This window comes from Oxyura jamaicensis, chromosome 3 (genome assembly GCF_011077185.1).
Source record: "Oxyura jamaicensis isolate SHBP4307 breed ruddy duck chromosome 3, BPBGC_Ojam_1.0, whole genome shotgun sequence".
NCBI classification, from domain to species: Eukaryota; Metazoa; Chordata; class Aves; order Anseriformes; family Anatidae; genus Oxyura; species Oxyura jamaicensis.
The window spans coordinates 48,002,136-48,014,914 of NC_048895.1; the positions used below are offsets into that span (position 1 = coordinate 48,002,136).

Consider the following 12,779-nt stretch of genomic DNA (forward strand, 5'->3'; position numbering starts at 1 on the left):
TTAAAAGCTTGCTGGGAACCGGAGCAGTAGATGTCAACGGATTCATCCACAAGCACACAGCAATAAATCCAAGCCAGGCAACTAAAAGGCAGTAGCCAGGACAGTCGGCCAGCACACAAGTTACCACACCGTGCCATCCACAAGTGGCTGCTGCAAGCAGCTTCCTGAAGGTCCTGCACCTTTCCCACATCAGGGAGAGGCTCTCTCTTATGGCATGCTGCCATTTCCATACAGAGCACTGCAAGATCTGTACAAGGTTCACCACCAATTTGTCAAGTGCTTGTTCTTGATATTCAATACTTTTGCTTTAAAGGTAAATGACAATTTTTTCATGTACGCTCTTTAACTAGAATAAAGACTGATAATAAAAAAAAATAGGAAAAAGCTTCATTGGCCTGTTCTTAGTAATGCACATTTTCAATTCACTAAGACAACAGAACACAATCACTACACATTTGCCAATCAAGTCTTTTTTTAAACTAACGTAGCTATCCCCAAATACAGTTGCAAACATTTTATTTCAAAACTAACCAATATTCCAACAAGAACAGAGCTGCAAATCATTACTGTGCTGCAGCTGCTAGCAATGCAAAAAGCGAACACGACTTTAGGTAACCATCTGTTAAGGCTGAAAAACAAAAGAGTATCCAGTTAGAGCTGCTAAGCACAACACAGCTCTGTAATCGGCTGCTCTAATTTCTGGGTTCTGAAGATTTTCAGAACTGAAAGCAGAAAGGACTATAAAGAACAATTTTGCATACATTTTTTTTCTAAAGATCTACTACATTTTTCAATATTAGAAGTGATTGCAACTAGTGCATTTAAAGTATCTATTACAAATCAGTTAATGGCTGTGAAAGAAACATTAAAGCTTTCAGTAAGAAGCATGAAAACTTTTGTTTTTTAAACAGAACAGCAGGAATTTGCTCACAGTTTGTACAAATAAAATTGTACTTTCTGCTAAATACATCCTGTGTAAATCTGGCAAAGTGGTTATGGGAAAAAAAAATTGTCTGGTTAGCAGGATATGAAAATTCTGCAACTGGCACGGAGATCTGAATGGTCCGTCACATATTTCTATTTTGACTATATTTCTAGAGAGTTTAAAAAAAAAAAGTAGGATGGCTAACTTTTCATTTCTCAGTACCTGTTTTTCAAGCACGTTTCTCTAACCCCATTTGCATATCCCTACAGTCACCTTTACATCTGCACCATCCTTCCTTACTAGAGGAGGTGGCTGGCCTGTCTAGTTAAATGCATCCTTTTCTCATCTCTTCTGAAAGCTGACACAGATATTTATGAGGGCCACATTCAACCTTTCATTAATTTCTCTACCCATAAAAGCAGATATGTAACATACACCAGTGTCAAGGTTAATAAGAATGGGGAAAAGAAACAAACATGAAACTTATCTTAGAAGAAAGTCTGAAGTAGAGAAAGTGATGCTACCCATAATGCCAAGAAGTGACTTTAGGAAAGGATAAAACATCAAAGCTGGGAGGAGTGGCTGACACACCAGAAGGCTGTGCTGCCATTCAGCGAGATCTGGACCGGCTGAAGAGATGGGCAGGAAGAAACCAAATGAGGTTTAATAAGAGCAAGTGTAGAGTCCTGCACATGGGAAGGCACAACCAGAAGTATCAGTACAGGCTGAGGGACAACCTGCTGGAGAGGAGCTCTGCAGAGAAGGACCTGGGGGTCCTGGGGGACGACAGGTTGACCATGAGCCAGCAGTGTGCCCTGGTGGCCAAGAGGGCCAATGGGTGTGCATTAAAAGGAGCGTGGCCAGCAGGTCAAGGGAGGTGATCCTCCCCCTCTACTCTGCCCTGGTCAGGCCTCACCTGGAGTACTGTGTCCAGTTCTGGGCTCCCCGGCACAAAAAAGACAGGGATCTCCTGGAGGTAGTCCAGCGGAGGGCCACAAAGATGATACAGGGCCTGGAGCATATTTCCTATTAGGACAGGCTGAGAAACCTGGGTCTGTTCAGCCTGGAGAAGAGGAGACTGAGGGGGGATCTTATCAATGTCTATAAATACCTGAGGGGTGGGAGACAGAAGGATGTAGCTAACCTCTTCTCAGTGGTTTGTGGGGATAGGACAAGGGGCAACGGCCGCAAGATAGAACACAGGAAGTTCTGCACCAACATGTGAAAGAACTTCACGGTGAGGGTGACGGAGCACTGGAACAGGCTGCCTAGAGAGGTTGTGGAGTCTCCTTCTCTGGAGATATTCAAGGCCCATCTGGACACCTACCTAGGCAGCCTGCTCTGAGGATCCTGCTTTGCAGGGGGGTTGGACCCGATGATATTTCGAGGTCCCTTCCAGCCCCTAGAGTTCTGTGATTCTGTGATTTTGTAATGCAGTTATCTTAAAAAATTTACCCTATGGCAGAAGTCCAGGGCATTTCCATATTCTTTTCAAATTCACTAAGTATCTCCAAAAACATTTTAAAGAAGAAATAGTACCAGCACAAGGATTTCAGTGTTAATTCGAACTGAGCTGTACATGCCCACATTTTCTCCTTACAGAGGAAGAAGGGAAGGCAGATCAAAGTTGTCTCTATACTCTAGGAATGAAGAACAAAAGCATGCAAAGGAAAAAAACAAAGTAGCACTTAGGCAGAACAAAGGAGAATTTACTTATAACAGAAATAGCAATTTTACCATCTACTCTTGACACTAACTGAAAATAAGCACACCTTTCAGCAAGTAAGTCTGCAGATGTAAATATTATAGCATTTAAGTTTTACAGCAGAGATGCTTGCAGAAGCACATGAAACAATTATTTGAGAGTAACATTCAGAAACTTTAAAATCAAGTATGAAATGTAATGAAGCTTAATCACACAATTCTCTACAGGGATGAAGTAAAGAGTCTCATAAATTGCTAAGACTACAGTCACGGTAAGATGAAACAAAAAGGGGAACCTGTTTCGATACACCTTTTGTCTTTCAGGTTGCACACTCCTGCCCTTTCTGCACAGAAGCCAGCAATCATGTGAACTCAGCCACAGATCTGGTGGGGGAAACACATTAATGTCTTGGTGCATCAAATTGAGAAGCACAAGTGAAAACTCTACAGCCACACGATTGTTAGATCCAGGAAGAACGCAGGGGAGGAGCTTGCCTTCCTCTCAGGGAGACAAAAGGCAAGAAAAGACAACCTGCTGTTCTAACACCTTGAGTGTGATGTGAAACCATGCCCTCAGTCACGCGCTTCTGCTGCAGCTGAAGCAACTTAGGTGACTGTTCTTTCTGCTTTCCAGTGACGATTTGCCAGAAGTCCCCAGCCCCCAGGATGCGCTGGTAAAAGTGGCTGAACCGGGCCTGGTTCTGCCAAAACAATCCAGCTTAGCTGGAACATCTTTGTTAGCAGAATTTTTCCAACTTTACCCGCTTTGAATTTGATTAGGCAACCAAATGCACATCATGCTATACTAGCAAATTTCATATGGCAGAAATCCCTAGTTTGGGGTGGGGGAGAAGAGATGGAGGTTGGGAGATAGGAAGAGTAACTTCTAGTCTAGGTCAGCTGCACAACTAATGCCATTTTTTATCAGTTGCAATGATAAAAGCAGAATACTTTGGCAGGAATACACGTAAGGTAACACCTGTATCACTATCAAGAGCTGACGGAATTGTGCAATTCCAATAGCTTATTATAAATTAACCTACAAAGAAGGGCTCCTTGACACAAAAAAATTACAGAAACACTCTAATACCTGTCCAGTAAATAGAGTGAATTAGCAGCACAGTAATAACATCTTCTCCTCGCTAGTTATGCCTTGTCTCCGTTTGAAGGCTAACCTGTGGCACGGCTGCACAAACGCAAGCACCCAAAGCCGCTATGAAGGCTTGACCTACATCCATCTGCTTGTGTGCTGTATGAGTTTACGCCACAAGAGCCAGGCTAACAGTTAAGCATCAAGGACAATAAATCCCAGATCAGCCTGTCAGAAGCACAAAGCAAGTGCTTCTGCTGCAAGATCAACAGTGGTTTGTAACAAGACTTCCTTGCGATAGAACAACCAGTATTTCTACAGAAAACTACAAGGAAAAAAAGTCATTACTGGGAAAAAAACTAATTTAAAGGTTAGAGTCAAACAGTTCATCTTTAATTGAATCCCACTGATATCTTTTCCCCCTTGGTAACACGCAGCTGGAGCCATTTAATAAGAACAGAAGGGCACAGCAAGCAAGAACACATTTCATTTCTACAGCAGACCTTAAGCACGTCTGACTGCAGCCAGCACCCCGTTATAGAGACCTTTAGAGCACTGCACTTGAATGAAGACATCCTGAACCACCAGACATCTCTACAGAGACCAGCTACATTTATTTTAAGAGAGAAATTCAAACTAAACCTTCTGCTTCTCAAGACGCTGCAATCAGTTTTGTAAATCCTTTGCCACTTTCCCGCAAAGGCAGAAGCTTCCAAGCGTTCAGTTATTGCATTTATGGCAGAAAGACATATAGTTGCAGGGAAATGCAACAAAGGTTATCGGAACAGCGGAGAGGTCTTGAAGGAGCATCTGCTGACAATAAAATCTAATAGACTTCAAAAAGACTAACTGTCAAACAGTGAGTTAAAAATAGATTAAGGAAAATGTAAATTACTATTCATCGTATGTTTTAATTCCAAGCTGAAATAAGAGTTATTGAGACCTATTTAAATAATCTATGGAAGAGATTTTTCTTCTGCAAGTTACACCAACTCGAAGTAAGTATAAAAATAAAATAAAGCTCTTATAACATTTTTGGCAGTTCTTCATGTTCTCAGGAAAAAAAAAAAACAAAAAAAAAAACAGAACTTTCTGTTCTTTTTTACTAGTAAATTTGGAAACAGAAAAAGGTTAACTAATTTTTCCATCTTGGATTATTTTAAGTTTTTATGCAAATTTGGATTATGACGTAGCAGTATTTACAGAATATGCATGGACATTCAGATCTGAGCCTCTCCCTCCCCAGTCCCCCATATACAAACATATTATTTGATTACAATTATGTCAAAGATCATTTCAATACGAAAGAGTAACAGGCCCATTTAATTCTGATATTGCTTTGTAATCTGAAAAAAAAAAAAAAAAAAAAAAACTTATGAAAACTATGAAAATGTTGATGGTCTTGTTAGGTTTCTGCATCCACTATAAAGCCAATGAGGTGAGATGCAAAAGGATCAAAGTGTAGGAACATAGAAAGAGGATCTGAGAGAGTTGCACCCACCCAGCCTATCCAGTGCCCAGCTCCCTTCTCCTCCATGCCCCAGGACAACTGAAGTCAAATATGAGTTGGTTTCAGTCACCGTGTTTCATCCTTTGGCTGTTAGGTTTGTACTACATTTTCAACCCTTACTATATCCTAACTCATACTTGAGATTTTTTTTTTTTAAACTATTTGTCCAAGAACAGCACTTTATGTTTTCTATTTCTTTAAATTAGAAGTTCTGATGAATCTCCATGGATTTTCAGAAAAATGTAAGCTGTCCATGGACAGCTCCACCATGGGCTGAGAAGTAACAGGGATGTATGTAACTGCGGGCCTGCTACCACTTCAGGATACCACTAACTTGATGGCTGTTTCATAGCTAAAACAGTAAAAGCCTTTAAAAACTCTCCTCTAAGAGAAGCCATCAGCATGTAAACTAGCAGCACACATGAGCCAGGGGCATAACATGCATGCATACCACATTAGAAAGCAATATATGACAGTCAGTCAACACTACTAAGTGGTAGCTGGATGCAGAAGGAACAGAATGAATTTCCTCCTCCTACTGGTGACACCAGTGGACATTCATCAGGGCACCAAAGTTATATCCCACTTGTCTGGATCCAGAATAAACCAGGTGAAGGTTCATGGCAAGCCGATGCAACTTGACATGCCAGGCTCTTGGACTGGACGTGTTACTGAACATCTGACAGCTCAGTAACATTCTAGCGCGGGTGTTAAGAGCAAACATTTCAGTTTGGCTTTACTTTTGCAGTTGGTCAAGGATGCACATGGAAAAATTTTCATCTATTTAAAGGAATAAGATTTTTCTAAATTTCAAAAATTTGTTAACAGATTACAGGCAAAACGTAGCATCAATGTAGAGAACACTTCGGAGCAGAAGAAAACTTAAGGAAAGTAACAGCCCTGCAGACATAAAGAGCACATACACATATACTCAACAGTAAAACCAACCACACATCCAAAGAGCTAACGCTGATATACCTGTATCATCTTGTGCTGGCAGAGGTCAACATGCTACTTGACTAGCAGTGAGTAGTTAAAAAAAAAATCTTGTATGTTAGACGCAGTTTAACAGAATGGTTTGTATAGAAACTAAGAAATGTGGCCGTCATGGAAGCCAAATCTTTAAAAGGCTGTAAAACTCTCAACTCCCTAAAATAAGAATTACCGCATATCTTTCAACCTTTCCTTTAAGCTCAGCAGATCTGTTTTTCATCACAGCACAGTTTGCATTCCACAAGGGCCAATATCACTTGCTTACATAATAGTAAAACCAACCTTGACACAGACAGCGCTAATTAACAGACATAAAAACAACGCAAGCAGCCACACAACGCAGACTAATCCTTGCTGCTATAAATGCCAGAGACATCTCAACAAGTGCTTCATGTGTTTGCGTGTGGGTGGAGCAATCAGTCATTCATCCCAATCTTGCACATGTAAACAAGAAAATGTGATACATAAAAAAATAGAGATTATATCTTACCTTATTTAAATGCATGAAAATAAAATCCAAAGAAAAAAAGGGGGGGGAGGGTGGTAAATCTACACACTCGAATCAGATTTCCAGTTGAAGCTACGATCCTACGTTAATAAAATAACTTGAAACCTTTTCACCATCAGTCATACAGATACAGTCTGGCAAGCAGAAAAATACGCTAAGCACAACTCATGACATGACCTCAAGCTTCCCCCAAACAACAGCTGCTGCAGACTGACAGCCCAATTCATTGTCATCATACAGCCAACAAATCTGATAGACAGACCACCAAAAAATCCCCCAGCGCAGAGGAAGCCTCCGCGTTATTCACAGTTCTGTCCGGCTCTATTCAGTCTTGCTTCTTCATTCACCCCTTGCGATGGATTTATGCCAAGAGAAAAGAGGGCTAAAAGCAATCAAGATATGAGTAACCCTACAGCTCTTTGCACCTTCGCAGTGCCACCAAAGTTGGCAGCCCAACAAAGGAAACGCTTAAGGCCTCATATTTGCTGTAGTGAATTTTCTGCCATAAAACTCTTGTGAATACCTAAGATTGATGTCAGAAGACTTAGTGCCTGTAAGACATGATCAAGAAGCATCAAAGACATACCTGTTTTAGTTAGTGCTGTACTTTATAGAAGTGGAAACAGCCTGAAAACTTTTTGCTTGCTTTGTAACAAGTATATAAATGTGAATTCTTCCCAGAACCTTTTAGCAGCATCATTTCATTTACCCATAATGACTGCAGCCTACCCAATGCTCAAGTGCAATCCTGTCTCAAATTCAACATTTACTTTTAGGCTCCCTGAGTGCTTTTTGGTTTGAAGCCACCTTCCCTCTCTCCCCACCCTTAAGAGCTTAAGTTAAAGGAAAGGAAGACCTGGAAAAAATATATACGTTTGGAGTGGAATTCTCAAACTCTTTGGAACATCTAGGACTAAGGACTGTATAATCCAAACAAAGCCAAGAATATACTGCATGCTTACCTTAGATTTACAAAACGTACCACTGCATTTCTGATCCAAAAAGACAGAATCCTTACACAAAGATCAAAAGAGTTCTAACACAAAAGGCCGTGTCATAACAATAAAAGCAATCAACTTTCTTTTTTAAACAAAGGTAGGTGTATTGCAAATGAGAATGGCTAAGTACTTGCCCAACAGAATTCAATTTAACTGAAAAAGAATGCATTATACCAATGTACTTCACTGCTAGCCAGGACACCTTATCATAAAAACACATTCGTAATCCACGAATAGGACTGAAAGCAATCAGCCTCTTTCATGCCACCAAATGGATTTCAAATTCCCAAGCCTGGTACAAGGTCCTGCAGATTTCAACAAGGTTCTGACCTCACAACTCAAGTACCTAATGGTAACTCTAAAACTTAAATTAACTTTAACTGCATTGAAAAAGTGTCTGAGACTTTTTTTTTTCTTAAAAGCAATGCAGAAATAAAGTATTGCAACAAGCTAGAGCAACAATTCTCTTCTAAAGCAGATGTGCAATTGGTACACAAAGTACCTACAGAAGTGAATCACGGTGAAGCACACGCATTACCCTACTCAAATTAAGACTACCTAATTGTTTTGAGCCACCTCCTTCCCACCCACCAGCTCAACTCCGAAATAACTAATTCAATTTTCATTTGCTGGCTGAAGTTGCCACCACACTATCCACACCCACATCCGACTCACATAAACTGTCTTTTAATAAGCAGAATCCAGCAGAGGTCAGAAACGGCCCCAGACAGGAAATGCCTGGGTGTATTCCACTGAGGCACTGCAGATTGCTCCTCTGCGTGAGCGCAGCCCAGCTCTAGGGTCACGCTGCTGTGCAAACTTCATTTTTGATTGCTTCGTGCTCGACCTGCACGATCGTTCTTTGAAGTTGGTATAACAAGAATCTCACTTGCCCTACTGGCATTTGTGTTTCGTGGACACTTCCAAACTCACTTGCCCTACTGGCGCTCGTATTCCATAGCACTTTTGTTGCATCTAACGAACTCCCACGTACCTTCTGTTTTCTCCGCTCTTGTGCCATAAACACAGCAAATCCTGAAAGCCCGTCAACGATCGCTCCAACCAGACGCTACTCAGCCCCACAGCCTCGATGCACGCCAGAGGGCACGGCGACGGCCTCGGCATGCCCCCAGCACGGGCAGGAGCCCCCCGGCTGCACGGAGCCCTTCTGCGCGGCGCACCTGGAGCGCGACGCGCCCGGCCGCAGCCGCCCGGCCCCAACGGATCGCACAAGTGTCAGGGAAACGTTTCCCCACTGCCTCCCGGTGAGAGGCGAAGCGCACCACCACGATGCTCTTTTAAAAGCTGAAATAATTGCCGGGGCACCAACAACTCGGCCTCGCGCACCGCTCCCGCAGCCAGCTGGAAGCCCCATGCCACGCACCCGTTTGCATCCCCGGCCCCCGGCGGGGCACGGCCGGCGGCTCGCCTGCAGCCCCAGCTCGGCTCAGCCCGGCCGGGAGCAGCCGCACAGCCCCGGGGCACCGCCGTGCCCCCGGCCGCCCGGCTGCCAGCCCTGCCTTCCCCGCAGCGCTGCTCCGCGACCTCGCAGCCCGCCGAGGCTGCACCCCCCGGCGGCCGCCCCGGTGCCCCCCGCTCCCGGGCGCTCACCTCCCCCCCGGCGGCGACGGCGGCGGCGGCGGCTCCTCCATGTCGGCGGCAGGGAGCAGCGCGGCGACGTCTCTCATGCGTGCAGCGAGGCCGGCATGGCGGCGGGGCGCGGGGCGCTGCGGGCGGCGAGGGACGGCGGGGGGCGGCGGTAGGGGGGGGGGGGGTGGCGCGGGGGGCTCGGCTCTACCCGGCTGCCGGGACCCGGCCGCCGAGAGCCGCCCGCGCGGCCGCCATCTTGGGAGCAGCCTCGCAGGGCAGCGGAGCCGGGAGCATCGCTACGGCGCGCGAGGAGGGACCAGCCGTGCAGGACGCGCTCGGTGCTGCAGCGGCTCCGCTCCTCGCCGCTCACGGTGCCCCGGCGGTCCCTAAAGCCCCGCGGGCACCGGCTGCCTCCGGGGCATCGCCCCCCGTGGTCCCTCGTCGCCCAGGCGCCGCCCCCGGGGCTGTGCGAGCGGCTGCAGCAGCCCCCGAGAGCGCTGGGGAGGGCGGAAAGTGTGGTAAAAGCGCTGGCACCGGGTAATGAGCCTCCGCTCGTCTGGTGCCGGGCTCGCCGGGAAGCTGCGGGGAGGCAGCGCTGCCTGCTTGGCACTGCGGCGTGCCGTCTTGTGTGGGGAGGAAACCGGGTGGCTGCGGTGTGCACCTGCTCCCCGATGGATGTGTGTGCCTGTCACCCACCGCGGCGGTCCCGGACGTGTTATCACAGAGTCATCGAGGCTGAGAGACCTCCAAGATCACCTGGTCCAACCACCCCCTACCACCAATGTCACCCACTGAACCATGTCCCCAAGCACCACGTCCAACCTTGCCTGGAACACCCCCAGGGACGGTGACTCCACTACTCCCTGGGCAACCCGTCCCACTGCCTGACTGCTCGTTCTGAGGAGAAATGTCTCCTCATTTCCAACCTGAACCTCCCCTGGTGCAACTTGAGGCCATTCCCTCTAGTCCTGTCGCTAGTTACCTGTGAGAAGAGGCCGACCTCCAGCTCCCCACACCTTCCTTTCAGGTAGCTGTAGAGAGCAATAAGGCCTCCCCTGAGCCTCCTCCAGACCAAACAACCTCAGTTTCAACAGCACAAATGTTAACATTCAGGGACAGAAGAAAAACCTAAGTTAGTGGTTACCGTGAGGAAGACTGCATGATTTATCTGAACACTTAACAGCTCTGTGTGGCCTGCTTGGGTGATGATCAACACATGCAGAGGTTGGAGCTACCCACAACATCCCTAACAGTTCAGAGACATGAAAGGCTGGAGTCCCCATGAGTAGGCACATGGAAGAATGAGCACAGGTGAACACTTATAAGCATAGCTTTGCAGGAATAAATAAATAAATAGATAAATAAAAAGTAGTCTTCATTTACACCACTACTTCTGGAACAGCTTGTTTCATTCTAGAATCCCAGTCACTCTAAAGCCTGCAGCAGCGCTGTTTATCAGCTTAGAACAAAGAACTGAAGCCACGTTATCCATTTGGAAATACAGGGAGGAAAAATGTAATTTCCTGAACTATAACTTGGCTGGAATACCAAAGCTAACGCCCTTTAGAAGTAGAGAAGTTCCATAGGTTATTTAATTGTTCTTGTTGGTGAGAGCCTCATCTTTTACATTTTGTAGGACTGGAAGAAAAGCAGAAAACCCTGGTACCAGTAATGTATATACAAACAGTATATATTATGTTATTTCTGAAGAGTTAAATTTTAACTAAGAGAGGAGTGGAATCAATAATAGGTTCTGCTTTATGCTCAGTTCCTTCATTAAGGTAACTTACAAGAGTTGTACAAGAAATTTACACAGACTTCTAGCCTGGTGGTAACACTCAGTTATAGAGTCTCTGTTCATGACATAAAATTGTTCATTTATCTATCCAGGAAAACCAGTTACTACTAGTTAATCTTAATAGGTCCTTTGAACTATGAGAATATTTTTAAAGCTGAAATGCAGAAGATACTTCTAATATATGTTTATCATCTTTATTAAATAAATATGCAGTAAAATGCTGGACCAGGTAAATAACACTATGCATGAAGTCATTTTCCCATTTTCTACAGGCCAAGAAAATGTAACATCAAGACAGTCAGCATTTATGTCCAGAATTATTCTTTAAGATTATCTCCTATAATGGAAAAAAGTAGTATTTACTATGTTAATCATTTGTTGGTGAAATATGTTAGCCCAAAACCAAAAAGCAGTTACAAAGGCAGATATACACAATAAGTTCCAATAAGTACGTTATCATGACAGACCATAGATCAGGGAGAACAACATGAGAAATTCTGAAGCAATAACATAATAAAAACATAAATTATCCAAATCTAAAGCAAAGCTGCACAGTATGCACTTTTTAGTGTATTTGCAAATAATAAAGGTTCAATGCCACTGATTAAATAATTGCATAGCAATGGATTTTAGCACTGTTTTCAGCTATATTATAGGTCATTATCTGACACCACTCATTGTAATGGTGTGTTAGAAGCACAAAGTTTCTATTTTCTAGCAAATAATAATAATAATAACAATAATAATATCTTGTGCCGTGGATGTGATGGTGTGGACGTACAGACATTCCAGAGGCCCATAGCAAGTGGTGTAAATGGGGACTGCCCACTACCTGCTGTAAATACGAAGATAATTTAATGAGGCAAATTGGGGTTCACTGCAGCCTCTGAAACAAGGAGGTCCATAATAAACTTCCTTGTATGCCTCTTCCCGTTTTCCACTAGGGCAACCCAGCATATTGGATTGCATCACATTCCTGTGGTGTACCATGGAGAATATGCTAAAACTACGTGGCCAAGCAAGCCACGGGTGTGAGTTTGGTACAATACCACTTCTCTGGGTGCAGTAGGCCATCGCGAGCAACATAGATAAGGAAGAAGATGAGGAGAGAGATTTATACTCTTGCCTCATCTTCTGAACAGGAGAGATTTATGAGTGGCCTACAGAGAATATGGAAGAGTAAGGAAATATATGTGGCTGATGATATGAAACAGCAGATGACATTAAGGTTGTCAGAGCCTATGTAGCGATAATATTTAGCAAAAACAAAATTTAAAGAAGTTACAGAAGCCTTACAAAAAATGATATACTTAACATTATTTTAATGATTTTGCCTTCATTTAAAGAATAGCATTATATTTCAAAGGCTTCTTGACTTCCTGCCTGTGCATCTAAGCATATCAAATTGCACAGTTGCATGGAAATTGATAAAGGAAGTTGTTCACTCTGATTTTACTACTGGAACAGAGGAAGGCACTAAAAGAAAACAGACATCACAGTCTTAATTTGTCAGAGTTAGAGTTGTTTAGAGTTAAAATATTAGTTTAGAGTTAAAATATTAGTAATAATGGATTTAAACTCCTGAGGTGGCAATTAATCATGACCCCAAAATTACAGGCTGAAAAAAAAAAAAAAAAAAAAAAAAAAAAAAAAAAAAAAAAAA

The 12,779-nt window shown here is 43.8% G+C and overlaps 1 protein-coding gene across 8 annotated transcripts in view; it reads right to left on the reverse strand.

The window, feature by feature from the left end:
- The window catches only part of MAP3K4 (mitogen-activated protein kinase kinase kinase 4), a 78,359-nt gene that overhangs the window by 64,512 nt on the left and 1,068 nt on the right, over window positions 1–12,779 (reverse strand). For 5 of the 8 annotated variants that reach the window (XM_035319980.1, XM_035319981.1, XM_035319976.1 and 2 more), the window contains exon 1: window positions 9,340–9,674. The exons of 1 other annotated variant lie outside the window; for it this stretch is intronic. In XM_035319980.1, the coding sequence (XP_035175871.1) occupies window positions 9,340–9,416 (77 nt within the window). In that variant the 5' untranslated portion in view covers window positions 9,417–9,674. Of the gene's footprint in view, window positions 1–8,403; window positions 8,438–9,339; window positions 9,677–12,779 lie in introns of those variants that run through there. 2 more of the 8 variants (XR_004749043.1, XM_035319978.1) reach the window with 2 other exon arrangements.